Source organism: Ursus americanus, chromosome 26 (genome assembly GCF_024610735.1).
Source record: "Ursus americanus isolate L20-20 chromosome 26, mUrsAme1.1.p, whole genome shotgun sequence".
NCBI classification, from domain to species: domain Eukaryota; kingdom Metazoa; phylum Chordata; class Mammalia; order Carnivora; family Ursidae; genus Ursus; species Ursus americanus.
The window spans coordinates 43,722,893-43,750,861 of NC_142152.1; the positions used below are offsets into that span (position 1 = coordinate 43,722,893).

The 27,969-nt window shown below is 47.2% G+C and overlaps 1 protein-coding gene across 1 annotated transcript; it reads left to right on the forward strand.

The window, feature by feature from the left end:
- COA8 (cytochrome c oxidase assembly factor 8) lies at positions 1 to 27,320 on the forward strand. The gene is made up of 5 exons (XM_045777162.2): positions 1 to 178; positions 14,045 to 14,242; positions 15,054 to 15,117; positions 23,581 to 23,671; positions 26,928 to 27,320. Exons 1-5 carry the CDS (start codon positions 56 to 58, stop codon positions 27,031 to 27,033), a joined length of 582 nt encoding a protein of 193 aa, XP_045633118.2. The 5' UTR covers positions 1 to 55; the 3' UTR covers positions 27,034 to 27,320.
- Positions 27,321 to 27,969: the final 649 nt, after the last annotated feature.

Here is a 27,969-nt window from a genome sequence, read left to right on the forward strand (position 1 = left end):
CCCCTCGCTCCGGCGCGGCTTTGCCGTGCGCTGCGGCAGCTGGGGGACGCTGGCCATGGCGGCCTTGCGGCCAGCGAGGAGCGCTCTTCTTCCTCCGCTCTGCCGCGCCTTTGCTGGCCCCAGCTATCAGCTCTCCCCCGAGCGCGCCGCGGAGCGCAGGGATGCGGCGTCGGGCCGGGTAAGCGGGGTTCCTGCAGAGGGCGAGTCGGGAGGGCGGACCGCCAGTGGCGACTGACCCAGGGACACCTGTGGGCCCCGCACCCCTTCGTGCCTGGCTGCGGCATCAGCCGAGCTTTCCCAGAGCAGGTCCCGCGGCCCACGAGGGGTTGGGGGCGCGGAGAGTGGGCAGTCTCCCGCGCGAGGGGCCCCCGGCCTCGGAGCCCCCAAGTGTCCTGCGTCAACCGCCTTGGTGTCGTGGAGCCTAGGGTGTCGCTGCCACCCGGGGACTGTTGACAGAACTTTTGCTAACGCAGCAGTCAGCTGGCGAATTTGTACGCACCTTATTTCTTCTCGAAGATAATTCTTACAGTTGAAGAGCTCTTGATGTGCACAGCATATTTTGTTGTTTTGGTCTGGTTTTGGGTTCGTTAAGATTATTAGTGTATTTCTTCAAGGAATGGCACACTTCATCGTCGTATTTTGTGGGACTGCCCGTTGAATAGTTTTTCTTGTTTGGAAACTATGTGCATACGTGCATGTCACGGGTGGAAGGTTAATGGTTAATACCTGTAGCAACAAAGAATGACAGTTTTTATAAATTGCACTTCTTTGAAGAAGGATGTTTTGTCCACGTAGTCCTAGGCTTTGATTCCAGCTGTCACATGAAAATGTTGACTGAGGTGTGGAATGGGCTGCAGATATAATATTTGAACAAAGCATACGTATACTAAGACCGAATTTGCCAACAGGCTAAGGACAGAGCCTGGGAAAACTGGGATAAAGAAGCCAGTTAAGAATGCCACCGCCTGGGTGGCACAGCGGTTAAGCGTCTGCCTTCGGCTCAGGGCGTGATCCCAGCGTGATGGGATCGAGTCCCGCATCAGGCTCCTCCACTGTGAGCCTGCTTCTTCCTCTTCCACTCTGCCTGCTTGTGTTCCCTCTCTGATAGATAGATAGATAGATAGATAAATAAATAAAAAAATAAATAAAAAAATAAATAAATAAATAAATAAATAAATAAATAAATAAAAAATCTTAAAAAAAAAAAAAAGGAATCCAGAAGGTGCCTGGCTGTAAATTTTCATTTATTTTAGTTTGTTGCTGTTAGCATACTTTTATAAACACAGCTTTGAAGTTCTGTCTAGTTATAGCTGAGACAAGAAGTTAGCAGGGCTACTGGTCACCTGGATCAGTTCACTGTTATAGTGGACACAGTTGTGACTTATATTCCTACAACATAGAAACCCACCCAGCTTCTCATTCTGTGGGCAGGAAGCTATTCAACATGTATCTGAAAATGCTCTGGAAGGGCAAACTTCACATCAACAACTGTCCCTAGGATGAGGACTTACCTTAGCTTATTTCTTGAGCTAGTGCTGGAAAAAAGAACACACAAGGGGCACCTGGCTGGCTCAGTCGGTGGAGCATGCGATTCTTGATCTCGGAACTGTGAGTTCGAGCCCCCACATTGAGTGTAGAGATTACTTAAAAATAAAATCTTAAAAAAGAAAAAAAACACCCAAACACGGTTTTCTTTATTGTCACATAGCCTTTGGTTAAAATAAATCTTACCGTGGGTCTAATCCTCGAGACGAGACCTTTCTTCCTATTGTAGTCCCAAGTGACTAGGATGCTGGTGCTCCTCACCTTTCGGGCTGTCCAAGCCTGTGACGGTGTTGATTGTGATGGTGTGGAAAGTGGAGCAGTTGGCCCATGAGTCAGACCTTGTTCTGTTCTAGCATTATGACTTGCGGTGGTTGTGGTTTTTTGTTTTGTTCTTTTAAGGATGTGTGCCCCATTATGCTAGATATTCTATGGAATTTAAAGGAACAGTTCTTACTTCAGGGCATTTTGTGTTTCCTATGTGTTTGGTCTTATCTTTGAGTGTTTGCTGAGTACGTGGCTGGTTCTCCAGGTAATTAATTCCTGCAGCACAAAGAGATTGTTGTCTTTCAGACTTTGATTTTAAATATTAGGTCTTCTTTAAAGTAATAGGTTGTAAACCTTCTGTTTTCTTTATTTAAACAGATATATTCTAATCCTATATGTTCACACATTTTTAATTACGTTTTTAAATTCAACTTCAGTATAGTTACCATAGTGTTATATTAGTTTCAGGTGTACAATATAGTGATTCAGCACTTCCATACATGACCCAGTGCTCATTACAGGTGCGCTCCTTAACCCCATCCCCTATTTCCCCATCCCCCCACCTACCTCCCCTCTGGTAACCATCAGTGTGATCTCTGTAATTAAGTCTGTTTCTTGGTTTGCCTCTTTTTTCTTTCCTTTGCTCATTAGTTTTGTTTCTTAAATTGCACACGAGTCTTTCTCTGACTTACTTATTTCACTTAGCATAATACTTTCTAGATCCATCCGTGTTGTTGCAAGTGGCAAGATTTCATTCTTTTTGCGGCAGAGTAATATTCCAGTGCAGATGTACCACATCTTCTTTATCCATTCATCAATCAGTGGACCCTTGGGCTGCTTCCAGATCTTGGCTATTGTAGATAATGCTACTATAAACATGGGGGTGCATGTATCCCTCTGAATTAGTGTTTCTGTATTCTTTGGGTAAATACCCCATAGTGTGATTACTAGATCGTAGGGGTGGCTCTATTTTTAACTTTTTGAGGAGCCTCCATCCTGTTTTCCAGAGCGGCTGCACCAGTTTGCATTCCCATCGACAGTGCAGGAGTGCTCCCCTTTTGCCACATCCTTGCCAACATCTGTTGTTTCACACTATGTATTTTTCATTATTTCTTTGTTCTCCATTGGCGTTAAGGAGAGCTGCTTTTAGGATCTAATGATTTATTCCCATCTCTTATCTTTGTACCACTTTTTCTTCCAAGTCCAACTTAAAAAGTCAGCTCTTGGGGCACCTGGGTGGCTCAGGCAATTGAGCATCTGACTCCTGGTTTCAGTTCAAGTCATGATCTCAGGGTCATGAGATCGAGCCCCAGGTCAGGCTCGCACTCAACACGGAGTCTGCTTAAGATTCTCTCCCTCTCCCTCTGGCCCTCCCCCACACCCTCTCTCTCAAATGATTAAATAAATTTTTTAAAAAGTCCACTCTTAAATTAAGTGTTCTCTAGCCACTTCACACCCGTTTATTCCTTATCTATGTACCTCACATCTTTGGTCCTAAACTTGTTTGTGCATTTGGAAGACTAAAAAAAATGTGATTGGTCTGGGATGTGGCCCTGGCATCAGGATAGTTATTTATTTTCTTGGTTTGTCTAGTTTCCCCTGCCTTCCCCCACCCAGGTTCATTGAAGTATACCATCAGGATTTTATGGGGGAGTCTAATAAGCTCACAAGTTAGAGAACCACTGGTTATATGATATGCATTCGTATTTGCTTGTAGTCCTGAATTTCATTAACATAATAATAGTTAACATTTATTAAGCATTTACTTGCCCTGTTCTGAGAGCTTTGAATATTTTATTTATTTGATTTTGTTTTAAAGATTTTATTTTATTATTTATTAGAGAGAGAGAGAACAAGCAGGGGGAGTGGTAGGCAGAGGGAGAGGGAGAAGCAGGCTCCCCATAGAGCAGGGAGCCTGATGTGGGGCTCAATCCCAGGACCCCGGGATCATGACCTGAACCAAAGGCAGACGCTTCACTGACTGAGCCACCCAGGTGCCCCGAGCTTTGCATATTTTAGTTTATTTGTTTTCCCAAACCTGTGAAGTAGGTGCTTTATCATCCCCATTTTACACACGAGAAAACTGGAAGCACAGGGAGATTGAAGAGTTTCCTCAAGATCCCAGTGCTTGTACATGAGGAGTATCTATGTTATAGTTCCTGTATCTAGAGAATAATGAAGTAAAATTTTTCTTCTAGTAATTTTTGGATCAAAAAAACCAAACACACCCTCAGCATGGAGAGGCAATATTTACAGATAAATAGTGGAAGTACTGATCCCGTGTTTTGCTTACATTTTCATTAAAGAGAATGATCTTCAATGCCCCCCCCCAAGTGTAGACTCAGTAAACGTAAGGAGGAAGTTAAACGCCAGATAAATGAGAAACTGGTGAGAGGTCTCGTCAGAGGATATTTCTAGTGTTTAAAGGCTTTCAATAAGTTTTTTGGGAAAAAAATTAAAGCTAGAGCAGAGGACTTTAAAATTGTGTGGTTAGGGGCACCTAACCACCTAAAGGACTCTTTGGCTCAGGCCATGATCTCAAGGGGTCCTGGGATGGAGCCCCACATCTGTCAGGCTCCAGGCTCAGTGGGTAGTCAGCTTTTGGATTCTCTCTCTTCCTCTCCCTCTGCCCCCCCCCCTCAAATAAATAAATAAATAAATAAATCTTAAAAGGAAAAATCGTGTGGTTAAACTCCATTATTCTCAAGACAAGGGCCCAGGGCCCAGAGAGGTGGAATGACTAGCCTCGTGTTACCCAGCAGAGTCAGGGCTAAAGGGAGCCGTTCTCATTCTCAGTCTGGTGTTCTCATATCCCCATGTGCTTTTTCATCGAGTGAAGCAAATACAGGGTTTCCCCTTATTCTGTTAATGTGGACAGTTGCACTCATTTCTTGTTACTTACGGGAAATTTAAAACATGCAAAAATAGAAGAATAGAAAGAATTGCTGTGTATCCAGTACCCTGCTTCTACAGTTATCTACTTGCGGGTGTTTATCTCATCTTTACCCCGTCCATCCCCCCCCCCCCAGATAATTTTGTGGCAAATATCAGACTGCATATTTCATTTGTAACTGTTTCCATATGTATCTTTAAAAGATATGGACTTTAAAAATACATATAAACATAATAACTAAAAATTATAATTCTTTAATTCCAGCAAATGTTCAGTGTTCAGGTTTTTTCGATTGTCTTAGAAGTGTCTTTTTTTTTTTTTTCCATTTGCTTGTATTAGGGTGCAGATAAAGTCTACACATTGCAATTGATTGATATTCTTTTAGTTCTCTTTTGATCTATAGGTTTTGACCATCCTCTTCTGTTTTTCAAAGCAGTTTATTCGGGAGCAGGGGAAGGACGTGTCCTGTAAAATTTCCCACAGTCTGCATTTTGCTGTTGGCTTTCCCCTGGTGTCATTTAATGTGTTCCTCCCATCTGTGTGTTTCCTGTAAATGGACAGCTGCAATCTAGAGCCTTGACCACAGATTTGACTTTTTTTTTTGAGATGATTACTTCACTGGGGGTTTGTCTTCTTCCATCAGGATTGATTGATTTTTTGATGTTAAACCAAGTTCTCACTCCCACTATAAACCCAGTTTGGTCTTGATGTGCTGGTCTTTTTATGTACTGCTGACTGTGGTATGCCGAGGTATCTAGCTTCTGTCTAGATCTGGGAGTTGGGGGATTCCAGCCCTCCAGACGGTCAGACTTTAAATTCCCATCTCAGAAGTGTCAGGACGATAGACCAGGAAACACCCGCAGAAACACTAAAATTTGCCAACATTTGTTTATCTTTGCCCACAGGTTTCCCCAGTGGCCAATAGTGTGACACCTTAACTCAGGAGCCATGTACAGGCACTTCTGGGAAGGAGGCCCTGGGGGAAAATCTTCCCTTCCAAATCCTGGCTTCTGGGGGTGGGGAGGTGCCCCAGAACAGGAGTGCGCTGGGAGAGCTTGGGCCTGCTGTAAAACGGAAGGGATGGAGAATGAGGCTGGGCCTACCCAGCGGGACGGGGAGAAGCGTGAGACGGAGAGAAGCCCAGCACGGGGCTCCCAGCCTGGCAGTTTGCACTTCAAGAGAAAAGACCGGAAGGTTAGTGCCTCACCAGATACAGTGATGAAAACTCAGTCTGACAAGTAGGTGCACGCATGGTCCTTCCACTGCAAAGAGGGAACATCTGTCCGGCTGCTTGCCAGCGGGGCTGTTAGGTTCCAGCTTGCACGGCCCCGCCTCCTGGAGACAGCCACTCCGCTGTGAGCAAACTGTGCGTTACATGCTGATGCCGTAAGAACCATAAATTACGGTAATTACTCTAACCTCAAAGGGAGTCTTCCTTTTACAGAAGGACTTTTTCCTCCCCCAAGCCCCTTCTCCTCCCTTTTAAATAGCAGTTCTTGGATGTACAAAGATGGAACGTTTATTTATAGGGGAGAGCAGATGAGCTTCCTCTGCTACAATTAAGATGGAATCTCAGATCATAGTGGAGAGCTGAGGATGGTTGACAGAGCTCACCCATCATGCAGATTACATGAGTGGTCACAAAGCGACAGATAAGAAAGCGTAACTAAACTCTCCTGGTGCCTCTTTGAGCTTGCTTCATTCCGTGTGGGTCGCTCGGAAAAGCCATGAATTGTTGGGATGGCTCCTTGAACGTTTCCTGATGGGCAGCTGTAAGAAGAAGAGCCTAGGGTATGGGTCTGGAAGGTGGTAAAACTGGTGAAGCACAGTTAGGGTAAAGCCTGCCCGTCTGTCCCCTTGCTGCTGTCCTTCAGCGTCCTCGGCCAGCTTGGGGGAGGGGAGGAGCCCCCGGCTTCGGATGGAAAAATGCAGGCGTGAGCCTGGGCTGGCGGTCTCTGTTTCCATCCAGTGGGTCCCTTTGTGTGAATCGCCTTTAGTTTCTAAGACTAAAGGCTTTGGGGCAGAAGCCCAGAAATATTCATGGAGGGTTTATTTAAAGGCTTTTTCCAAAAAAAACCAAAAAATGTAGAGATCATATATTGTTTTTGGAATGATGGATAACATGTTAAAGATCTACGTATTGCCATCCTGCTCTTGCTTTCTGAGAAGGATTGTTAGGCCAGTCTCGTATCAGATTAGTATTTGATGATGACAAGCAGCAGTTTCAGGTCTTAGGAAAGCAGATGAGGGTGTGTTTCTGCCAGCAGGGCCCTGTTGCTGTCACACGGGAAGGAGGAATTCAGTCCCCTCTGTGGACTCACTGGCCCTCCATTTGGAACTTTCCACCTTGGCTGTGCCTCTTCTGAAGCATCCAGCTTTGCATGAGACACTCCGGAAGTACTAGGCCAAAGTAAACATGATCCGATGTGAAGCTGTCTGAATCTGCAAGAAGAAATGAACGAGAGTGAAGTCAGACTGAGCAGGTCTGTAGGCGGCGCAGTCCAGTGTGGGCTGGGGACCCAAGCAGTCGTGGCCATGCAGAGGTGACAGCAGTGGCTGGGCTTCTCCCCTCCCTCCCAGTCAGCCGGTCAGTCTGGCTTGCATATCCCCTGCAGCTCTGGCCTGTGCACCTGCACCAGCCCCTCCCTGTTCACCCACGGTGCGAGTCTTACTCCGGAACACTCAGTGAGGCTCTGCTTCTCTGACTGTACAGACTTCGGAAAATCTAGAAACTCGTCAGGAACTAACAGTTAAGGATCCTCAAAAACCCAAGGAGCCTGGGTGGCTCAGTCGTGAAGCGTCTGCCTCCAGCTCAGGTCATGATCCCAGGGTCCTGGGATTGAGCCCCGCATCGGGCTTCCTGCTGAGCAGGAAGCCTGCTTCTCCCTCTCCCACTCCCCCTGCTTGTGTTCCCTCTCTTGCTGTCTCTCTCTCTGTCAAATAAATAAAACCTTAAAAAAAAAAAAACCCAAAATGTAAAGAACACTCGATAGTGATGATTTTTGGCTCACTCAGAACTTCTGAACATTCTGATGCTAGTTCATCAATACTTGCCATCTCTCATTTGTTAGGTGTCTTTCCACCAAATAGTTCATATAAATTGAGCTTTTTGAAGATGGAGTGGATTTCTTGCATAAACAGAGAGAGTCAACAGGAAAGATTAAGACTGGGAAGAACACTGTTCCGACAAGTACGTGTTCCGCCCGGAGAGCAGACAGACGGGCCGCATTGCCCGCGCGGGAGAAGCAGGTGCAAACAAGCGCTGTGAGGAGCCCGGAGAGCCCCGGAGGTGTGCCCTTGAACCTGCGTGACGATGAGCGATGTGGCGGGGGGGGGGGGGGGGCGAGGACCCAGGGAGAGCGTGCGCAGAGTCTGAGGAGGGACAGAAGCAGGCTGGTGTGTCATTAAAGGAGGCTCCTGGCGGGGGAGGCAAAAGGAGGGACTGGGGCCCGAGCAGGCCCAGACTGCCAGACCGCAGGAGGGGTTGACTCTCCCGAGGGTAATGGGTAATCACTGAAGAAGGTTTTGAGGGAAAGGGGAGCACAGTTTGATTGGGGGGGGGTTGTTGGAGAGATTGCTTCGCCACATTGGTGGGCGTGGAGACAGAGTAGACGGGGAGGGTGCGGTCCCGACGGGGAGCTGCTCAGACCAGCCCATCACAGAGTCGTCAGGAGGACAGAAACAGGTCTCCGCTCCCGCCCTGTAAGCCTCACGGCAGGAGGAGACAGTGCGGCTGTGTGAGTCCTTCCGGTCCTGTGGGGGTGGCAGTGTCCCCTGGGGCCGGGGCGGAACTCAGGCTGGCTCTGCAAAGCTGGCGCCTTCAGCCCCAGAGAAGAAGGCTCCTCAAAGGATAGCGTGTGACTTTTTAAAAAAAAACTTTGATCGCTGTAGGTTCTTGCATCTGCTACTGCGAGAAAAAGTGATCTGACTACAAAGCAGTAGGGAAGGGCGCCTGGGTAGCGCATCTGCCTTCGGCTCAGGGCGTGATCCCAGCGTTCTGGGATCAAGTCCCACATCAGGCTCCTCTGCTGGGAGCCTGCTTCTTCCTCTTCCACTCCCCCTGCTTGTGTTCCCTTTCTCACTGGCTGTCTCTCTGTCACATAAATAAATAAAATCTTAAAAAAAAAAAAAAACAGTAGGGAAGTGGGGTGACTTGTGAGGGCATTTGTGGCAGGATCCAGAGTGGAGAGTGTGTGCTGGTGCGTGGTCTGGGACCTGTGATCTAGGACCCAGCTAGCACTCATACCCTGCTGGGAACAGAGCCGTGTGCTGCATTTTCAGGAATTTTGCTGATAAATGGCCGTTACTAAAAATTATACACTAAATGAGTTCTATTAAAAGTAAAAATAATATACACTTAAAATGTTATCATTTCTGTTTATTTTACTACATTTTACAATGTTCTGTGCTTGTGAGGTTATTTATGACTATTGTACTTACATGGTGCAAATACCATATAATGGTGTGCTGCTTGAAATTGTCCATGGTGGAAGTATTAGCAAATGTGCTAAATTGGGGCTGGATTTACTGTTTTGTTGATTGTCTTGACTTGGGAAATGAAGGAGAAAACGTTAGTAAGAGAGGTTGAATTAATAAGTATGTCTTGTCCGTCGCCAGCGTGTTGTGAGTAGCCCCAGCCCAGGAAGTATTCTTCTAGTAGTCAGAAACAAAGAAATGACACGTTGTTGACAAATAGGGCTTGTTTGACTTCTCTCCTGCCCTTAATATCAAGTAACCTTCATGTCTGAAGTACACTAACTGGTCACCTGCAACCACGGGTTGGCTAGTAATAGAAGGTTTTGGCAGAAATCCGTGAAAGAACTGCAGTGAGATAGCACTTCATGCCTAGGACAATGGTTACCGTGAGAACAAAGGTGCAGGGACGAGCGGTGACAAGGACGCGGAGAAACTCTCCAGCGCTACTGGGGAGAATGTACATGGTGCAGCTGCTCTGGGAAAGTTTGGCATTTCTCAAAAGGTTAAGCATAGAGTTACCATATGACCCGGCACGCCTGTGTACACACCGAGAGAATTGAAAACACGCGTCCACACAAAATCAGTACGTGAATGGTTCCAGCAGCGCTATCATAATCCACCGAGGGTACCTGGATGGGGCCGTCAGTTGAGCATCTGACTCTTGGTTTCCACACAGGTCGTGATCTTGTGGTCGTGGGATCGAGCCCCACGTTGGGCTGTGTGCTCGGCTCGGAGTCTGCTTGGGATTCTCTCTCTTTCCCTCTGAGCCTCCTGCTGGTGCGCACACTCTCTCCGCCCCCCCTCAAAAATAAATAAATAAAAGCTTTAAAAAAAAGGCTCCAAAATGGAAACAACCCAGATGTTCTCAGCTGATGAATGGATAAACCAAATGTTATATCCATACTATAACATTATCAATCAGCCATAAAAAGGCGTGAAGTACTGACACGTGCTGCAGCGTGGATGAGCCTTGAAAACACGTATGTGAAGGAGGCCAGTCCCGAAGGAGCACCGACTGTACTGTTCCATTCACATGAAATGACCACAAAAGGCAAATCCGTTCAAGTGGAAAGTAGAGCGTTGGTTGCCAAGAGCTGGGGAGGGAGAATGGGGAGTGACTGCTCATAGGGACAGGGTTTCTTCTTGGGGTGGTGACCGTGTTCTGGATTGGCAATGGTTGCACATCTCTGGGGACATGCTAAAACACTGAATTGCGTTAACAGGGTTAATTTTATAGTATGTGAATCATTTCTCACCAAAGCTGTTGTTAAAACAATGAAAACAGTTTGTAAGAATCAGTTGGCTATGTGGAATTTACAAGAAAGGGTATCATAGTTTATTATTAGTATCTGTGAGGTGTGTACCACACATCCTTATATCAGCAAAGTTATAATCCTACACGTCCCTGAGGCATATTAAACACATACCAGCACATTGCTCAGGCGGCGGCCCCGTCGATCCCTCACCACTGCCCCAGGCTTCTCCCTGCTCCTCCACCTCACGGCCCTCAGCTCCACCCCCAGCCACAGCAGAGAGAGGCTCCTGGCTGGCCTGGGGTCTCTCCTCACACTCTTCTGGGGCCACTTCTGTGTGGTCATTGCTCTGGAAATGCTGCTTGAATTTCAGGAACATCTTGTACCGCTATCTTGGCACACTCTTCCAAGCATATTTTGTTTCTATGAAATAACAGTGCTTTTAATCTGTGATAATTGACATGCATTATAAGTTCTCAAACATTTGCATAACAGGCTTTGAGTGACCATGGGTTCTTTTTTAATTTAAATTCAATTAATTAATATATAATGTATTAGTAGTTTCAGAGGTACAGGTCAGTGATTCATCAGTCTTATATAACACCCGCTGCTCATTACATCATGTGCCCTCCTTCATGCCCATCACCCGGTTACCCCATTCCCCCAGGTCCCTACACTTGGTTCTGTAGCTCAATTCTCAGGGGTTGGTCCAGGGACCTGAATGATGTCAGCCCACATTGCGACAGGAGGGCTGAGGGTTAGACACAGAGCCGAGCAGATGGGAACTCTTGCTCGGGCCTCTCCTTCCTTCCCATGCTGCTCTTGCCAGGTGGGCCATCACTAAATGCTAGCCACATTCTGTTTGTAAAATGATTAGCTATTATTTCTACTTTTTCAAATTAAATTATCAGTGAGTAGCCACGTAGACAAAATCTCTTTTAGGTCAATACTTGCAAGCCCTGCATCTGTTTTTAGTTCCTTGGAAGTTGCATCTTGTAATGATCATGAAGTACTGACATACCCTGAATGAAGTGCCTTCCATAGGGAAAAGAAATGTTAATTATGTTCATTGTAGTATTTTTTTGGTGTTTATAAGTTTTAACCATTCTTTTAATTGACTTTGAGGTGTAATTGTATACAGTGAAATGAATACTCCCATTTAAAGTGTACATTGTGGGGCGCCTGGGTGGCTCAGTCGTTAAGCGTCTGCCTTCGGCTCAGGGCGTGTTCCCAGCGTTCTGGAATCGAGCCCCGCATCAGGCTTCTCCGCTGGGAGCCTGCTTTTTCCTCTCCCACTCCCCCTGCTTGTGTTCCCTCTCTCACTGGCTGTCTCTCTCTCTGTCAAATAAATAAATAAATAAAATCTTTAAAAAAATAAAGTGTACATTGGATGAGTTTTGACAAACATGAATCTTCACAGTTGCCACCCCGATCAGAGCAGTCCCTTCCACCCTCCACTTTGGCAACCACTGATGTGACTGATTTTTTCTAGAATGCCGCATGGTGCCATCCCACAGCACATCCTCTTCCGTGCCTGGCTCTTTCTGTCTATATATTGTTCAAAGACTCATCCATGCTTCTTTCTGTTGCTGCTGGTTTTCCCGTCGTTGATGCAGGGAGGGTGCATGGGAGACACTCTGTTATTGGAGGTAGAAGTTATGGTCAGTAGTGTGTTGTTGGTTTTTTTTTTTTTTTTAAAGATTTTATTTATTTATTCGACAGAGATAGAGACAGCCAGCGAGAGAGGGAACACAAGCAGGGGGAGTGGGAGAGGAAGAAGCAGGCTCATAGCGGAGGAGCCTGATGTGGGGCTCGATCCCAGAACGCCGGGATCACGGCCTGAGCTGAAGGCAGACGCCTAACCGCCGTGCCACCCAGGCGCCCCCCCCTTTTTTTTTATTTTAATAACTTATAAGAGTTGAGTGGTACATTCCCCCCATGAGTTTTGATTACATTGCTCTTTTAACGGGCAAATGGAAAGCTAGTCTTTTGACTACTCAAGTGATCTTTTTATTTTAATATCAAGTTTATTGAAGCCCGATTTATATACAGTGACACTCACTGCTGACAGATGTGTGTACCAGCACCACAGAGAACGTTTTCATCAGCCCAGAAAATTCCCTTGTAGTCCGCCCCTTCCTCCACCCCAGCACCTATCTTCCCCACGATGTCATGAGTAGAGTCCTACGGTGTGCAGCCTCTTGGTGCGGCTTTTTCAGTGAGCACGAGGCGTCTGAGATTCATCCGTGTTGCACGTAGTTCTCTATTGTTGAGTAGTCATCGTGTGGACGTACCGTACTTTGTTTTTTCCATTCACCAGTGGGAGGACATGTAGGCTGTTTCCAGCTTTTGGCAATTATAAATAAAGCCCCTTTAGCAGGCACATGCAGGCTTTTGTGTAAGCATATGTATTTGTTCGTCTTGGGTAAGTATATAGGCGTGGGTTGCTGGGTTGTATGTGAGCTGTATTTTTTTTTTTTTTTTTTTTTTGTGGGAGAGGGAGAAGCAGGCTTCCTGCCGAGCAGGGAGCCCAATGAGGGGCTCCATCCCAGGACCCTGGGATCATGACCTGAGCGGAAGGCAGACGCTTAACGACTGAGCCCCCCAGGTGCCCCATGAGGTGTATGTTTACTTGTGTAATGGACTGCCAGCCTTTTTCCCAAAGTGGCTGCACCATTTCGCATCCCCACCCACGACATTTACATCTTCGACAGCACGTGGTTTTGTCACTTTTGTGGGTTGTTTTAGCCGTGTTAAAAGATGTGTAGTGGTGTCTCATTGTGGTTTTGATTTGCATTTCCCTGAGGACTAGTGATGTTGAGCACGCTTTTATGCGCTTGTTTGACATCTATCTATCTTCTTTGGAGAAAGTTTCATTTGGCTAATTTGCCCGTTTTTAAATTGGTTCTTTTCTTGTTATTGAGTTTTGAGAAATTTTATATATTCTGGGAATAAGTACTTTTTCAGATTCGCATATATTTTCTACCCGTCTGTGGCTTGTCATTTTTATTTTGTGGGTTATGCTGTTGGTGTTGTGTCTAAACAGTTGTTGCCTAGTCTAAGGTTGTAAACATTTTCTACTACTTTAGAAGTTAGAGGTTTTATAGTTTTAGGTTTTACATTTAGGTCTTTGATCCGTTCTGAGGTAGTTTTGTATACAGGACAAAGTAAGCTTGAGATGCTTTTTTTGCGTTAGGATTGAATTGCCCCGGTGCCATTGTTGAACATATCCTGTCGAGTGTTCATGGTAATAATGGTTATTACAGTGCTTTTAACCTGGGTGTTCTCCGACACATGGTCTTAAACAGAGGAAGCTAATGAGGGACTTTATTTTGTCATTTTTTATTTTTTAAAAGATTTTATTTATTTATTTAACAGAGAGATGAGCCAGAGAGCACAAGCTGGGGGAATGGCAGAGGGAGGAGGAGAAACAGGCTCCCCCCACCCAGCAGGGAGCCAGATGTGTGGGGCTTGATCCCCAGTGGAAGGCAGCCGCTCAACCAACTGAGCCACCCAGGCGCCCCTAGTGAGGGACTTTAATTAGTCTAGACTGTTCATTTTATAATACTAGGGACTTGTTGAGTTTATGTTAACCCTGTGTGTTTTGTTAAAGGTCTCAGGATTCTGCCCTCCAAGAAAATCTTGCCATGATTGGATAGGACCCCCAGATAAACATTCAAACCTTCGACCCATTCACTTTTATGTCCCTGAAAACGAATCACCGTTGGAACAAAAGCTAAGAAAATTAAGACAAGAAACTCAGGAATGGAACCAACAGTTCTGGGCAAACCAGAATTTGACGTTTCGTAAGGTAAGCTTCCATCCGAGGGCGGAGTGAGAAAGAAATAACACAGGTGGCCACTTGGGGGCGCTAAATCCTTAGTCTTTGCCTTTCTGTTACTTGGTCCTGCCTTGTAGGACCTTCCTCTTCCTTCCCTTCTCTCTCTCTCTCTCTCTCTCTCTCTCTCTCTCTCTCTCTCTCTCCCCCCCTTCCCTCCATCCCCTCCCTCTCTCCCTTCGTCTTTTCTTCCTCTCTCTTCCCTCTCTCATACATATACACGTATGTGAATGTATGGTGCCTATAACTTTTAAGTCAATATTGTAACTGTACATAAGAAATACTGATCATCGTAAAATCACAGATCTTGAGACTTTCAAGTAGTTAAAAGGAGTAGCAGAGCCAGTTGGAACATGTGTGTGTGTGCGTGTGTGTGTTTATGAAAATATGGGTTTTCGTGATGTGATTTCATTCTGAGAATTCAGAATTCTTAACAGCGTATTGTAAATGAACTTATGAGAAAGAAGTAGAAATATTCTAATCCAGAAGAAATGTATTTAAGCTTTATATGTCCTACTGTTTGGGCGGACTGTGAGATGGATTATATTTATCTTATTCTGTGGATTTATAAACAGTGCCTCCCAAAGTTTACTGAACATCTTGTTTTCAAATCCTACGTCAAGCATGGGACTTTAAACCAAATTCATATGGCTTAAACCAGGTTTGGAGATGGGTCTTTTCTCAGAAATCTCCATCCAGACTTCTCCAGAATACTTCGAGCTGTGTCCTAGCCAAAGAAAGATGGAAAGATGAAGAAGGCATTCTGATGGTTGTCTTCTTTTAGGAAAAAGAAGAATTTATTCACTCAAGACTAAAAGCTAAAGGCCTGGAACTGAGAGCTGGATCAGGTTTGTTCATTTTGCTTTTTCTCCTAACATTGTGTTTGTTTGAGTAACTGCATGAGAAGATAAAAGGAAAGGATGTCAGGGGCCCTGGGGGACGCAGTCGGTTGAGCATCCGACTCTTAGTCATGATCTCATTGTTGTGAGATCGAGCTCTGCGTTGTCAGGGAGGCTGCTTGAGATTGTCTCTCTGCCTCTGCCCCTCCCCTTGCCCCCCTTAAAAAAAAAAAAAAAGACGTTAGATGAAGGAGAGAAAGCTCAGGGGGGAGTTGTGGTCTCCTTTGGGACAGGTGCGCTGAATGGTACTCCCTCTTTTCCCTTTGGGGGAGATCATCCCTCTCCTGATTTTAGGTCATTCTGATCCATGACTTCCCTTTGATCTTTGAACTTCTATCCCAGGGTCCCATGGCTTTTGCAGCTCTTTCTCTCCTATACCAGCTCCACTTCCTGCATTCCTGACCTCTGTTCATGGCCCCACCAGCCCCCAGGAGTTGCAAACCTCATGGGAGTCCTCAAAGCCCCCCTCCCTCACCTCCCATTTCTCTATGAGGATTACCTCTTAAACATTTCTCAGTATTCTGACCACTCCCTGTCCTTGAAACATTGCTTTAGTTCAGGACTTTGTTAATTCTGTGACTAATGCAGCAACTTTCTGATTGGTTCCTTGACCTCCAATCTTTAAATCGGGGATGGGCAAACTTTCTGTAAAGGGCGAGATAGTAAATGGTTTTGTCTTTGTGGGCCATGTGGGGTCTCTGTTTCAGCCATTCAGCTCTCTGTTGTGTGAGAGCTACCGTGGAAGACACATAGACTGACAGGCATAAATGTGTTCCAGTAAAACTTCATTTATTTTAAAGATTTTATTTATTTATTTGTCAGAGAGAGAAAACAAGCAGGGGGAGCAGTAGGCAGAGGGAGAAGTAGGCTCCCTGCAGAGCAAGGAGCCCAACGCAGAACTCAATCCAAGAACCCCGGGATTCCGACCCGAACTGAAGGCAGATGCTCAACCGACTGAGCCACCCAGGCGTCCCAGTAAAACTGTTTACAAGAGCAGGGGTGGCGGGCCATGTTTGGCCTGCAGGCTGTAGTTTATCAACTCCTGCCTCAAATTCCTTCTTCACAGTGTAGCCAGACTGCCCTTCCCCAAATGCAAGTTTGACATTTGTTGCTTAGCTTAGGTTTTTAGACTCCCCATGACTACAGAATGGCAGCTGTGCTCTGGGTCTGGATTGAAGGCCTCCCTGGCCCCAGCACCCCCTGCCCAGCCCCTGTGGCCCCTGCCCGGCTCCTCTGTTTCACGTTTCGTCCCCCATGCTGTATGCTTGACATGCCTGGAATGCTGTGCTCCATTCAGTCCCCTCTGCCTACAGAACTGCCTGCTCTTTTTTGGATAGACGATCTCGTGCTTGTGTGTAACAACCTTTGATCATTTTCTCTTGCTGTTGATGTTAGGCCTGAATAACATTTCATACTGTTTGTTAAACAGATTTCTACTGTCAAAACATTATTCTCATGGAAAATCTGAAACCATTGACCCCAAAAGCCACATTTGTCATTGGACTAAAGCACTGTCCGTCTCTCCCTGCTAATCCTTAGCCTTGCCTGGATCTGTTTAGGATGAAGAGCTGGAGAAGGTGGAACTGTGCTGATCATAGGCTCTGCTGTTTGCTGTTTGTCATCAGGGTGCTGTCTTGGCAGGCAGGAGCCAGCAGGAAAGGGTGCTGGGTCCTAACAGAAAGCACAGAATAATGGCTCACAATTTCAGACCCTGACCACGTTGGGTACTCTGCTGAGTCCTTGGCCTGTGTCATCTGTTTTATTTCCCACAGTGACCCAATGAAGTAGGTCCTGCTACTTTTGCCATTTTAGAGATAAGGAACCTGAGGGCAAGTCATTTAACCAAAATGACACAGTAAGTGGAGGGGCCTAGATTCTGGCCTAGTGACTTGGGTTCCCTGTGCCTGTCTGACGTCACCTTGCCACAGTGGCTCTCAGCTTGCCCTGTGCTGTCCTGGCCCGGGACCGTGGCCATAGATGCCACAGCCCTAAGGGAGGGGTGCACCAGCCTCGGGAGTGTGTCGTCAGGATCGCCAGGGTCAGGGAGGCTGTGGACGTGCTTTGAGATAACCACTCTCTTCACAGACGGGAAAGGTGGTTTTGAGTCTTGTTATTGTTATCACCGAGTCCCTATTGATGGCATTACTATGTACTGAAAAGCTGGCCTTAAATCTGATTTTTAAATTAATTTGGTAATAAAACAGGAAAGATTGGATTGAGGAAAGCGACATGTGAAGGGAGATGCCCACTCTGTCAGCTATTTAAAGTTTCCAGGCTGCAGTGACGGAAATGTGGGGGGGTAACACAGGTGGATCGCCTCAGTGGGACCAGAGTACGTGTGCTTGACACGTGAGTATAGGGGTCCCGTAGGACTGAGGGAGGAGGAGGCTTGTTTAATTAATGGTAATGGAGAAACTACTTTGGGTCGAAAAGAGTAAATTTAGATTCATGGCCCCTATAATACAAATATATTCCAAATCAAAAAATTAATTGCTAAAAATGAATTATTTGTGGATTAAAAGTTAAATACACAGCTCCCAGTTGTAGGAAGTCTTAACACAACTGACTCTGTCGTCTGGAGGAGTGACGATTCCCTGAGCTTGACAGTAAAGGTAGAGCGATAGGAGAGTGTGAAAACTGACAATGCCTGTATTAGCGAGGACTTTTTTTTTTTCTTAAAATTTTATTTTTTTTAAATTTTTATTATTATTATTTTTAAAGATTTTATTTATTTATTTGACAGAGATAGAGACAGCCAGCGAGAGCGGGAACACAAGCAGGGGGAGTGGGAGAGGAAGAAGCAGGCTCATAGCGGAGGAGCCTGATGTGGGGCTCGATCCCATAACGCCGGGACCACGCCCTGAGCCGAAGGCAGGCGTTTAACCACTGTGCCACCCAGGCGCCCCTAAAATTTTATTTTTAAGCAATCTCTACACCCAGTGTGGTGCTTGAACTCACAACCCCGAGATCCAGAGTCACACGCTCCACTGAGGCAGCCCCGCGCCCTGGGAGCGCTTCTGCTGATCTGTTGTGCTGAGGGGCACGAGAGGCTCAGGCCTGGGCTGGGGTAGAGCCGGGCGCAGGCGTGGCCTGCTCTCAGCCACTGGAGCCAGAAACAGCTCTCCTCCCCAGGCCTCAGCCTTCTCTAGCTGAAAATGGGCTTCCTCCATCTCTCAGTAAACCTCCTCAGTTCGAGGGCAGGGTGCAGCCTCCAGAGGCTCTCCCCAGGTGGGGGCCTGGGGGCCCGTGGGGAGGGGCCCTAGAATCGGCAGAGGCCAAGGCTTGGGGGTTGTGTTGAGTGAGTGCGGCTGCTGCTGTGGAAACGGGCCTGGAGGCAGCGCAAGGCCAGTGCAAAGCAGAGGGCTGGACGAAGGGTCGGCGTCCCGGGAACAAGTGAAACGTGAACAGCAGATGATAGAGCAGAGATGCTGGGCGGGGGGTCTTGGTGAAGAGCATGAATCAGTTTGTAGAAATGACAGGGTACCTGTCAGTGAGGAATGTGACTACAGATTACGGTGCGGATTAGGACAGCCCCCAGGCATTGTCCCGGGGCATTTTCAGCGAGCAGACTCCGTGCTGCTGGAGGTGCGGTGCAGTAGGGCGCCCGTAAGTGGTCAATTTCCAGCCCTTTCAGAAGGACGTGACTGCAGGCAGCACACACATGCCAAGAAGCAGGAGCATTCTGATCACGGAACATGTAAGAACGCATTCTAGAGGAAGACATGAGAAGACTCAGCCATTCGTTCCTTGCAGCATTATCTTTTTTTTTTTTAAGTAGGCTCCGCACCTAGAGTGGAGCCCAACGTGGGCGGGGCTCGAACTCACAACCCTGAGATCAAGACCCGGCCGGGATCAAGAGTCAGATGCTCAACCAACTGAGCCACCCAGGCGCCCCCACCGCATTATCTTGAAATGCAAAAAGGGGGGGGGGAGTATCTAAATTCCAGTAATCACAGATTAGATAGTGGCCCTCTCACTTGGTGGATGTTCACTGGCAAATTCTGCAGCAGTGTAGAAAAATTACTGAATTTCCAGGGCAAGAAACAGGACACCATGGATTCAGCTCTGCCTGCCCCCCAAATTCGGTCTTCTTTGTCGAGCAGCAGTGCAGTGGGGAGATTCTTGCCTCTAATTTCTTTTGTTGCAATGGTAAGTTTTCATGCAGTGGGGGAAAAGTACGCCATTGAGATGGATTTACTTTAAGCTAGCTGGGATTTATGAGCCCCCCACGGGGTTTTCAGTGAGCATATGGTGAGGTAGGTTATGCTACCCGCCTTCCTTCGCCTACTTTCTTTAAAGCTCAGTAGCGCATTGCAGGGTTGGGAGGCAAGGAAGCTGAATTGCTTAGCAGACATTTCTGGTGCTTCTGCTTTATGGCGATCCCTGGCTTCGGGGTGTTTGGACAAGACACCACACTAGACCAGCAGCTGAAGACGGCCCCTGACCTGTCCTTGGAACCCTGGGACTCCTGCTGTTTTGCCAGCAGTGGTAACAAGTGGGCGCTATGTCCAGGCCCCATCCCGCCCCCCACACTGGCCGCAGCTCATTTTGTCTCAGCGCAGTCTTATGATGTGTGCTGCTGTGATCCACGTTCTAGGTCTGAGACGGGTCAAAGTTCTGGGCCATCCGCCAGTGAGGGACAGAGCTCTGTCAGAGTGGGGCTGCTAACCGCTGCTGTGCCAGTGCAAGGCCACAGAGAGATGTGCTGGGAAGCTGATCTGAGGGTGCACGCATGCCTCTCCCTCCAAGACTCATTGTCCAGAAGACACTAGCGCTCTCAGCTGCTGCCGAAAGCCAGGGGCTCCGCCGCTCCTCAGCCCCATCGCCACGCTCAGGCCCTGACCACTCTCCTCCTCCCTCACTCTGTTCAGTCACATCTGTGCCTCTCCAGGCCCTTTATTTCCTCCGTGCTGGTCCATGGCTTGTGACCCATTTTCTCCCTTCTCTACCCTGTGGGCTCCTATTGATCCTGTGAGACCCAGCTTAAATGTCACCTTCCCTGAGAACCTTCGGCTTCCCTCCCCATCTCAGGCAGCTGGTTCTCTTTTTTGTCCCACTTAGCATTTATCCATTTGTTGATTTGAGGTGTTTACCCAGTAGTTTCCATGTGCCAGGCTAGGCACCAGGACCTTGCAATGGATGAGACAGAGCCGTGGCCTTGCCCTCATGCAGCTGACATTCTAATGTGGGCTGGGATTGTGCCCAGCACACAGGTAGCTCAGTGAAGGCGTGCTGCGCTCCTAGGGTGTGAAGAACTCAGGGAAGTTGGCAGGGGAGTGGGGGTTGTAACAGGGCCTCAGAGAAGGGGAGACTTGAGCTGCTCCTCCCCCAGAGGGAGGTTTTGAGGAGCTGCAGGAGGCTGTGTCAGAAGAGTGAGGACGGGGGCGCCTGGGTGGCTCAGTCGTTAAGCGTCTGCCTTCAGCCCATCATGTGATCCCAGGGTCCTGGGATCGAGCCCCACATCGGGCTCCCTGCTCTGCTGGGAGCCTGCTTCTGCCTCTCCCACTCCCCCTGCTTGTGTTCCCTCTCTGGCTCTCTCTCTCTCTCTGTCAAATAAGTAAAATAAAATCTTTTTTAAAAAAAAAGTGAGGACGTGTGGAACACGCTGCTGTTTACGCGGGCAGCTCCTTGGTTACGATTTGGAACGGATGTGTGCTCATTCTCTGTGAGGGGACAGACACATGATTGTGCCGCACCAAGTGTTTGCGTCTATGTCATATGTGTAAAAGGTCAGCCACTGTCCCTCCTGCTTCTGAGGAAACGTGCCCTTGGGTTACCATCCCAGCTCTGTCTCCCCCAGATCCTGACAGGGTTGGAACGTCGACCTCAGCTGTGCCTCTGGGAAACATGGCCTCCACCTGGAGACAGCATCTGCACGGGCAGGCATGCTAAACCTGAGCTCGAGCATGGGCCTCCCTGCGTGTGCACGAATCCTGCAGAGGTGGTAGGGCCTGTGGGCTGCTCTCTGCTCCCATTTCAGGGCAATCTGGCTGCCCCCGTTGGCAGGTTTGTTCCTGTCCTGTGTGGCCTTTTTAAATCTGGTGGGGGAGCCCTGACGGTGGGTGCCATGGATGGCACCTCCCACCACACAGGGAGCACCACAGAGTGGCCGGGTCAGTCCCTGTATGTCACCAGTGCCCACCAGCACCTAATACGTTACCTGGTTCAGTGTGTGCTCACTGGCTCCGAGATTGAATGGTTAGGCCGGTACCTACCCCAGACCAGGGTGCATTCAAAGTGAGGAAGTTCCATTTCCCTTTTGGAGGTTTCTCACGTTTCTTGTCAGAAGCTTCAGAAGGCTTTGGAGTAGACACGGTGAAGCATATCACACGTGATGTGCGTTGGTAGACGCACACGTGAGCTTGCATTCGTCACGAAGAAATTGAGCTACACTGGAACTATCCTGGTCTGGTGATGGAAGGAGGTCATTGTCTCTCTAAGCCTTTTTCCTTTTCTGGGATATAATTCACATGCCATAAAATTCACATTTTAAAAAAAGATTTTCTTTATTTGAGAGAGAGAGCACACAAGCAGGGGGAGCAGCAGAGGGAAAGGGAGAAGCAGACTTCCTGCTGAGCAAGGACCCTGCCATGGGGCTCCATCCCAGGACCCTGGGATCATGACCTGAGCCGAAGGCAGCTGCTTAACCGACTGAGCCACCCAGGCGCCCCTAAAATTCACGTTTTATTTACAATTCAGTAGTGTTTAGTATTCACGAGATTGTGCAACCATCCCCCATATCTCATTCCAGAACATTTTCATCGCCCCAGAAGAAACCCTGTTCCCACTGGCAGTCACTTCCAATTTCTTCCTCCTACCAGCCCCTGACAGCTACTAATCTACTTTCTATCTTTATGGATTTGCCTATTCTGGACCTTTCCAGATAAACGGAAACGTTTAATATGTGGTCTTTTGTGTCTGCCTTCTTTTTTAAGATTTTATTTATTTGAAAGAGCGTGCATGCGAACAGCAGGGCGGTGGGGGGAGCGGAGGGAGAGGGACAAGCAGACTCCGTGCTGAGCGCAGAGCCTGCTGTGGGGCTCGATCCCGTGACCCTAAGATCATGACCTGAACCAAAATCAAGAGTCAGACGTTTAACCGACTGAACCACCCAGGCCACCCATGTGTCTGCGTTTTCACTTACGTGCATGTTTTCAAGGTTCATCCATGTTGTAGCATGGACCAGGATTTCAGAGATTGTTTTATGGCTGAATGCTATTCTGTTGTGTGGATAGACCACATTTTGTTTATCCATCAGTTGGTGGACATTCGGGTTGTTTTTGCTTTTTCGACTGTTATGAAGACTGCTTCTGTGAGAATTGTGTATCATACCTATAAGTGGAATTGCTGGGTCATATGATAACTCTGTGTTTACTTTTTTTTTTTTTTAATTTTATTTATTTGACAGAGGGAGAGAGTGAGCGAGACAGGAAACACAGTAGCAGGGGGATGGGAAAAGGAGAAGCAGACTCGAGCCCGATGTGGGGCTCGATCCCAGGACCCTGAAATCATGATCTGAGCCGAAGGCAAATGGCTAACCACTGAGCCACCCAGACCCTCCTTTGTTCTTCTTTTTCAGGATTGTCTTGGCTGCTTGGTTTCCTTGCATTTTTACATGAATTTTAGAATCTGGTTGTCAGTTTCTGCCAAGAGCCAGCTGGGATTTTGATAGGGATTTTATTGAACCTGTGTGTCAATTTGGGGCATGTTGCCATCTCAGTGGTATGAAGTGTTCAAAACCATGAACGTGGGATGTCTTTCTATTTATTCATGTCTTCTTTCATTTCTTTCAGCTGTGTTTTGTAGTTTTCAGTGTGTAAGTCGTACACTTCCTCTCAAATTTATTCCTAGGTCCTTCATTGTTTTTGATGCTATTTTAAATGGAATTGTTTTCTTTCTTTATGTGTGTGTGTGTGTGTGTGTGTGTGTATATATTTCAATTTACTAAACTCTATGCCCAACATGGGCTCAAATTCATGACCCCCAGATCAAGAGTTGCATGCTTCACCAACTGAGCCAGGAAGGCACCCCTGGAATTGTTTTCTTAATTTCATTTTTTTTTAATAGATTTTATTTATTTATTCGACAGAGAAAGCCAGCGAGAGAGGGAACACAAGCAGGGGGAGTGGGAGAGGAAGAAGCAGGCTCATAGCGGAAGAGCCTGATGTGGGACTTGATCCCGTAATGCCGGGATCACGCCCTGAGCCGAAGGCAGACGATTAACCGCTGTGCCACCCAGGCGCCCCCTTAATTTCATTTTTTGATTGTTTATTGCCGGTGTATAGAAAAATACAGTTGATGTATGTATTTTGATCTTGTATTCTGCAACCTTGCTGACCTCTATTAGATCAATAGTAGTTTGTGGGTCCCTCCCCGTTAAGTCTTAATGTCTACATTGAAATTAATTTTCAGGTCAAAAAGCAACGTTAGATGCAGAAGAAATGGCTGACTTTTACAAGGAATTTTTAAGTAAAAATTTTCGGAAACACATGTATTATAATAGGTAAGTGTTTGTTTTTTTCCTAAAATCTTGAACATTATATCTGTATTGGGTAGGATTATTTTCTTATCTGTATTTGGTGACATTTATGTTTATATTAAAGGTAGATGTTGCTGTAAACTTAGTTTTTACACTTTTAAATAAAGTCAACACCTTAGAGATATTTGTGTGGCAATCCCGTGGGAGTTTGTACCCCTCGTGCTTGTGCAGTGGGTTCTAAACAGCACTTTCCACTAAGGGGAACCTGAGCTCCTTGGAGAAGCAGGTCTGGGGTGGGAACAGTGCAAGACGAGTCAAGATTTGTGTCTGAAAGTCAGGAGGCTCAGAGACCAGTGGGGTCACGTGAGAACAGTGCAGGAGCCAACTTGAGGGGCTCCCATAGGCCAAGGGTGAGGCCACTCCAGCCGCACAAAGGAAATGACCACAGTAGATTAAAAATATATCAAATATATCATATTGTGCACAATATGCACAAATTGCAATCATAACAGTATTGAAAAGCTCACAGTCACCTCTGGATATAGCTAGGCAGCCAACTCATTATTCTGAAAATTGGTAAATAAAAGAATCCAAAGAATACACACCTTTCCTGCATCAGCTGTAGTTCAGGGTAACCACACGGAGGAGCATATTTCTTTGTAGAAGGATGACAGCTAATGCAGAAGGAGTGATGGAGTTAGAAAATTAACATTTTCCCAATGATATAAGGGGTCTGGGTCACAGTCACAGCCACTAAAACCGTTGGGTAGGAAAGCTAGTGGGGCCTCAGAATACATGGGTCAGGGTGCTCGCTCCTGAACCCCCCCCCGGTGCATCGTCTTGCTGTACACAGAGGGGCAGCTGCCGCTGCACGCCTCTGTGGCGTGCAGGAGGACGTGGGGTACCACCTGTGAGGTGATCTTACCAGAAAAATGGAGAGGAATCTAGGCAGACCTCTAGACTTATCACCAGTTCACGGGAAATAGGTAAAGGGTATATGGGAGGGGGGTGAGAGGGGTTCATTGAAGACCACGTTTAAAATGATAGCTTAAAGATAAAATTCCAAAATGTTGGAAATTCAACACGAACAAATGATCCAGTTTCAACAAGTAACTAGAATTTTATTTATTTATTTTTTATAAAGATTTTACTTATTTTTTGAGAGAGCACAAGCAGGTGGAGAGGCAGAGGGAGAACTGGGCTCCCCGCTGAGCAGGGAGCCCAATGTAAGGCGTGATCCCAGGATCCTGGGGTCGTGACCTGAGCCAAAGGCAGACACTTAACAGACTGCGCCACCCGGGCACCAGAAGTAACTAGAATTTTAAACAGGAGGGGGATCTACCTCAAATTAAAAGAGGCTTCGTGCAGCGTACAGTCCTTATTTAGGTCCTGATGCAGACAAACCACCTTTGAAAGATATTTTGTTAGAGGAAGTTGAACAGTGGCTGTATTATTAGGTTGTATTAAAAAGGGTTTTAATGATAAGTAATGTGTATTTCCAGGTGAAATGACAGGCTATGATGTTTGAGATTTGCTTTAAAAGGTGACAGTGGCAGTGTTGTGCCAGGCAGGGGGGGTAAGATCTAGAGGGTGGTGGTAGTGGTTGAGGCTGGGTGAGCTCAAGAGACCACCGCGAGGAGAGATCGGTCTCGCAGTGTGTGCGTAGCGGGGCTAGCGCAGTCATGTTCCTCTGAGCTAGCTAAGTTGTTCAGTCAAGCCAGTGTGTGTTCTATGTGTCTAGGCCTTTGCTTTCTGATGTAGACCCGTAGCACATTTGCATCGTGCCTCGTCTCCAGTGAGCTGGGTGTGTGCTATGCGGGGTTCAGAGCGGAGAGAACCAGCCTTACCCGAGGGCAGGTAGCAGGGGAGCCTCAGTGTCCCCTTCTGTGCCCCCGTCACCTCCTGCCCCTGCCTTCCCTATGGAAACGGGGAAAGTTGAGTTTCCCTACACTATATCAGAGTATTGGTGGAGTGGAATCTGGCTCTTCCTTAGTAACATAGGAACTTTAATCTCGATGGGATAGAAGCCTTTCTTGTTCATTTAGGGTGCTGCTTCCCATTATAACATCACTTAGGTGGATAGAAACATAAGCTCCCTGTCAGGAGGAGAGGGGTTTTCTATCCAGTCAATGCAGAGGCTCCAGAAGGTGACGCGTTTACCTCGTGCTCTTGCTTCTTTTGAGCCCTTGGTCCGTCATCTTCTTTCTGTACAGAGACCCAGTAAATCCTTTGAGTCCAGTCTGAAATGAAAGTCCCATGTGCACTCATTAGCCCATTTGGCTGAAAAGCATTGGTACTTATTGGCATTTCAGCTTCCAAGGGCTTAGCACTAAGAGTCTGGAATGTGTGCATTCTGTTGTGGAGACTTTCCAGGCTTGGCCCATTCAGCAGTGGGGTGAATTTGCAATTTTCGGCATGTTCTGTACAGTAACTCATGGGCAAGTGAGCCCGACACTGTGTGAACTCCATCCCAATATTTATATGAGAAGCTCTGGAACTCTCTCTTTAGAGACACGGATTACACAAAAGCTCAGATCATTTAGAAAAAAGAATATGTGGAGCTTTATGATGTTGGCACTCATGGTAAATTAACCTCTCAGGATGGAGTACTCTGTCCTGTGCTTCTTTTTTTTTTTTTTTTAAAGATTTTATTTATTTATTTGACAGAGAGAGAGACAGCCAGTGAGAGAGGGAACACAAGCAGGGGGAGTGGGAGAGGAAGAAGCAGGCTCCTAGAGGAGAAGCCTGATGTGGGGCTCGATCCCAGAACGCTGGGATCACGCCCTGAGCCGAAGGCAGACGCTTAACGACTGCGCCACCCAGGCGCCGCTCTGTCCTGTGCTTCTTATGCAGATAAGGTGCCCAACCTGGATGGTCCCCACTGAGTCTTGCCAGTTGTTTGCCCAGTGGTTATGCCCCCATCGCTCAACAGTTGTGTCTCTCTAGGAATGCCACAGGACTCTGGAGGCCCCAGGCTTCTCTTTTGGAGTCTTTTAGCAAAAAGCAGAGGATTGCAGCAGAATGGGAAAAGGCGGGGTTTAGGTTGCCCTCGGCATTCGCTTGTTGACCTTATTCTCAGCCTTATTCAATCCAGGGTGGAGGACGGAAGGCACTATGGCCAGTTTAGCTTTAACGAGGGCAGAAAAGGGAAGAGGCAGCGGGGAAAGGTGGAGGTAGTCAGGAGGACTTGCCTGTTGGCTGGGAACTCCCCTCAGAGGCCTGCGCGCTAGTCCTCCGTTACTGGGGGGATGTCACATGTGTTTCTCCTGTTTCTCTGTAGAGACTGGTACAAGCGTAATTTTGCCATCACCTTCTTCATGGGGAAAGTGGCCCTGGAGAGACTTTGGAACAAGCTTAGACCAAAACCAAAGACAACCAGCACTTAGGAGCCCACCCTGACCCGCCCACTCTGACCCACCCACCACCCCTGTTGGAGTTTCCGGGGGAAGCTGCTGCTTTGGGAATCCATTTTACAAGGGCTCTAAAAACCTGTAAGTGAACTGAGTCCCACACCTGCTTTATAGGGCCCCTTGGCTTTTGTCAGCACAGGGTGGTGGACTGGGAGAATGGGGGTCCTGGTGAGCCGCGGGCCATGTGACTCTGTCCCGACTGTAGATTCCCAGCTGGCCCTGGGTCATGAACATGATGTTAAATAAAACCCAAGCACTGTGTACCCATGTTCTGTGTTTTTGAATTCTACCAATTTGAAATAGAATAATATAAAATATTAGGTGCTTTGACCTGCATGTTTGACTCCACTGGCTGCAGTCGTATGTACCACACTGTCCCATGACCAGCGGGCCCTGAGTTGCTGGAGGCCCAGGTCCATGCCTTGACGAACCGCAGCTGTCCCGGGATGCTTGCTCCAGTGGGCGTGAAAGCGAGCGCAGCTCCTCTCAGACCTCAGGTGACGGCAGAGGTGCCTTGGAGAACTTTCCTCCACTTACTCTAGTGAGCAAAGTTTTTCAGAACAACTTGCTACTGGATCATATTCTCTGTTTTTCAAATTCTTTTTATTTTTTTAAAGATTTATTGAAGAGAGAGTGAGAGAGCAAGTAGGGGCATGGGCAGAGGGAGAAGGAGAGAGAGAATCCCGAGAAGACTTTCCACTGAGCCCAGCACAAGGCTTGATCTCATGACCTGAGCCGAAACCAAGAGTCGGACGCTCAACTGACTGAGCCACCCAGGTGTCCCTCAAGTCCTTTTTATTTTTATTTACTTATTTATTTTTTAATGTTTTGATTTTTTTTAATTAAAAAATTTTTTTTTTAAGATTTTATTTGACAGAGAGCGCACACACGCACAAGCGGGGGAGCGGCCGC

Excerpts from the sequence above, each read along its gene's own strand:
- COA8 (XM_045777162.2), top strand. The coding sequence starts at position 56 with ATGGCGGCCTTGCGGCCAGCGAGGAGCGCTCTTCTTCCTCCGCTCTGC. Across the intron at positions 14,243-15,053 it reads AGAATTTGACGTTTCGTAAG|GAAAAAGAAGAATTTATTCA; the intron begins GTAAGCTTCCAT and ends GTCTTCTTTTAG. Across the intron at positions 23,672-26,927 it reads AAACACATGTATTATAATAG|AGACTGGTACAAGCGTAATT; the intron begins GTAAGTGTTTGT and ends GTTTCTCTGTAG.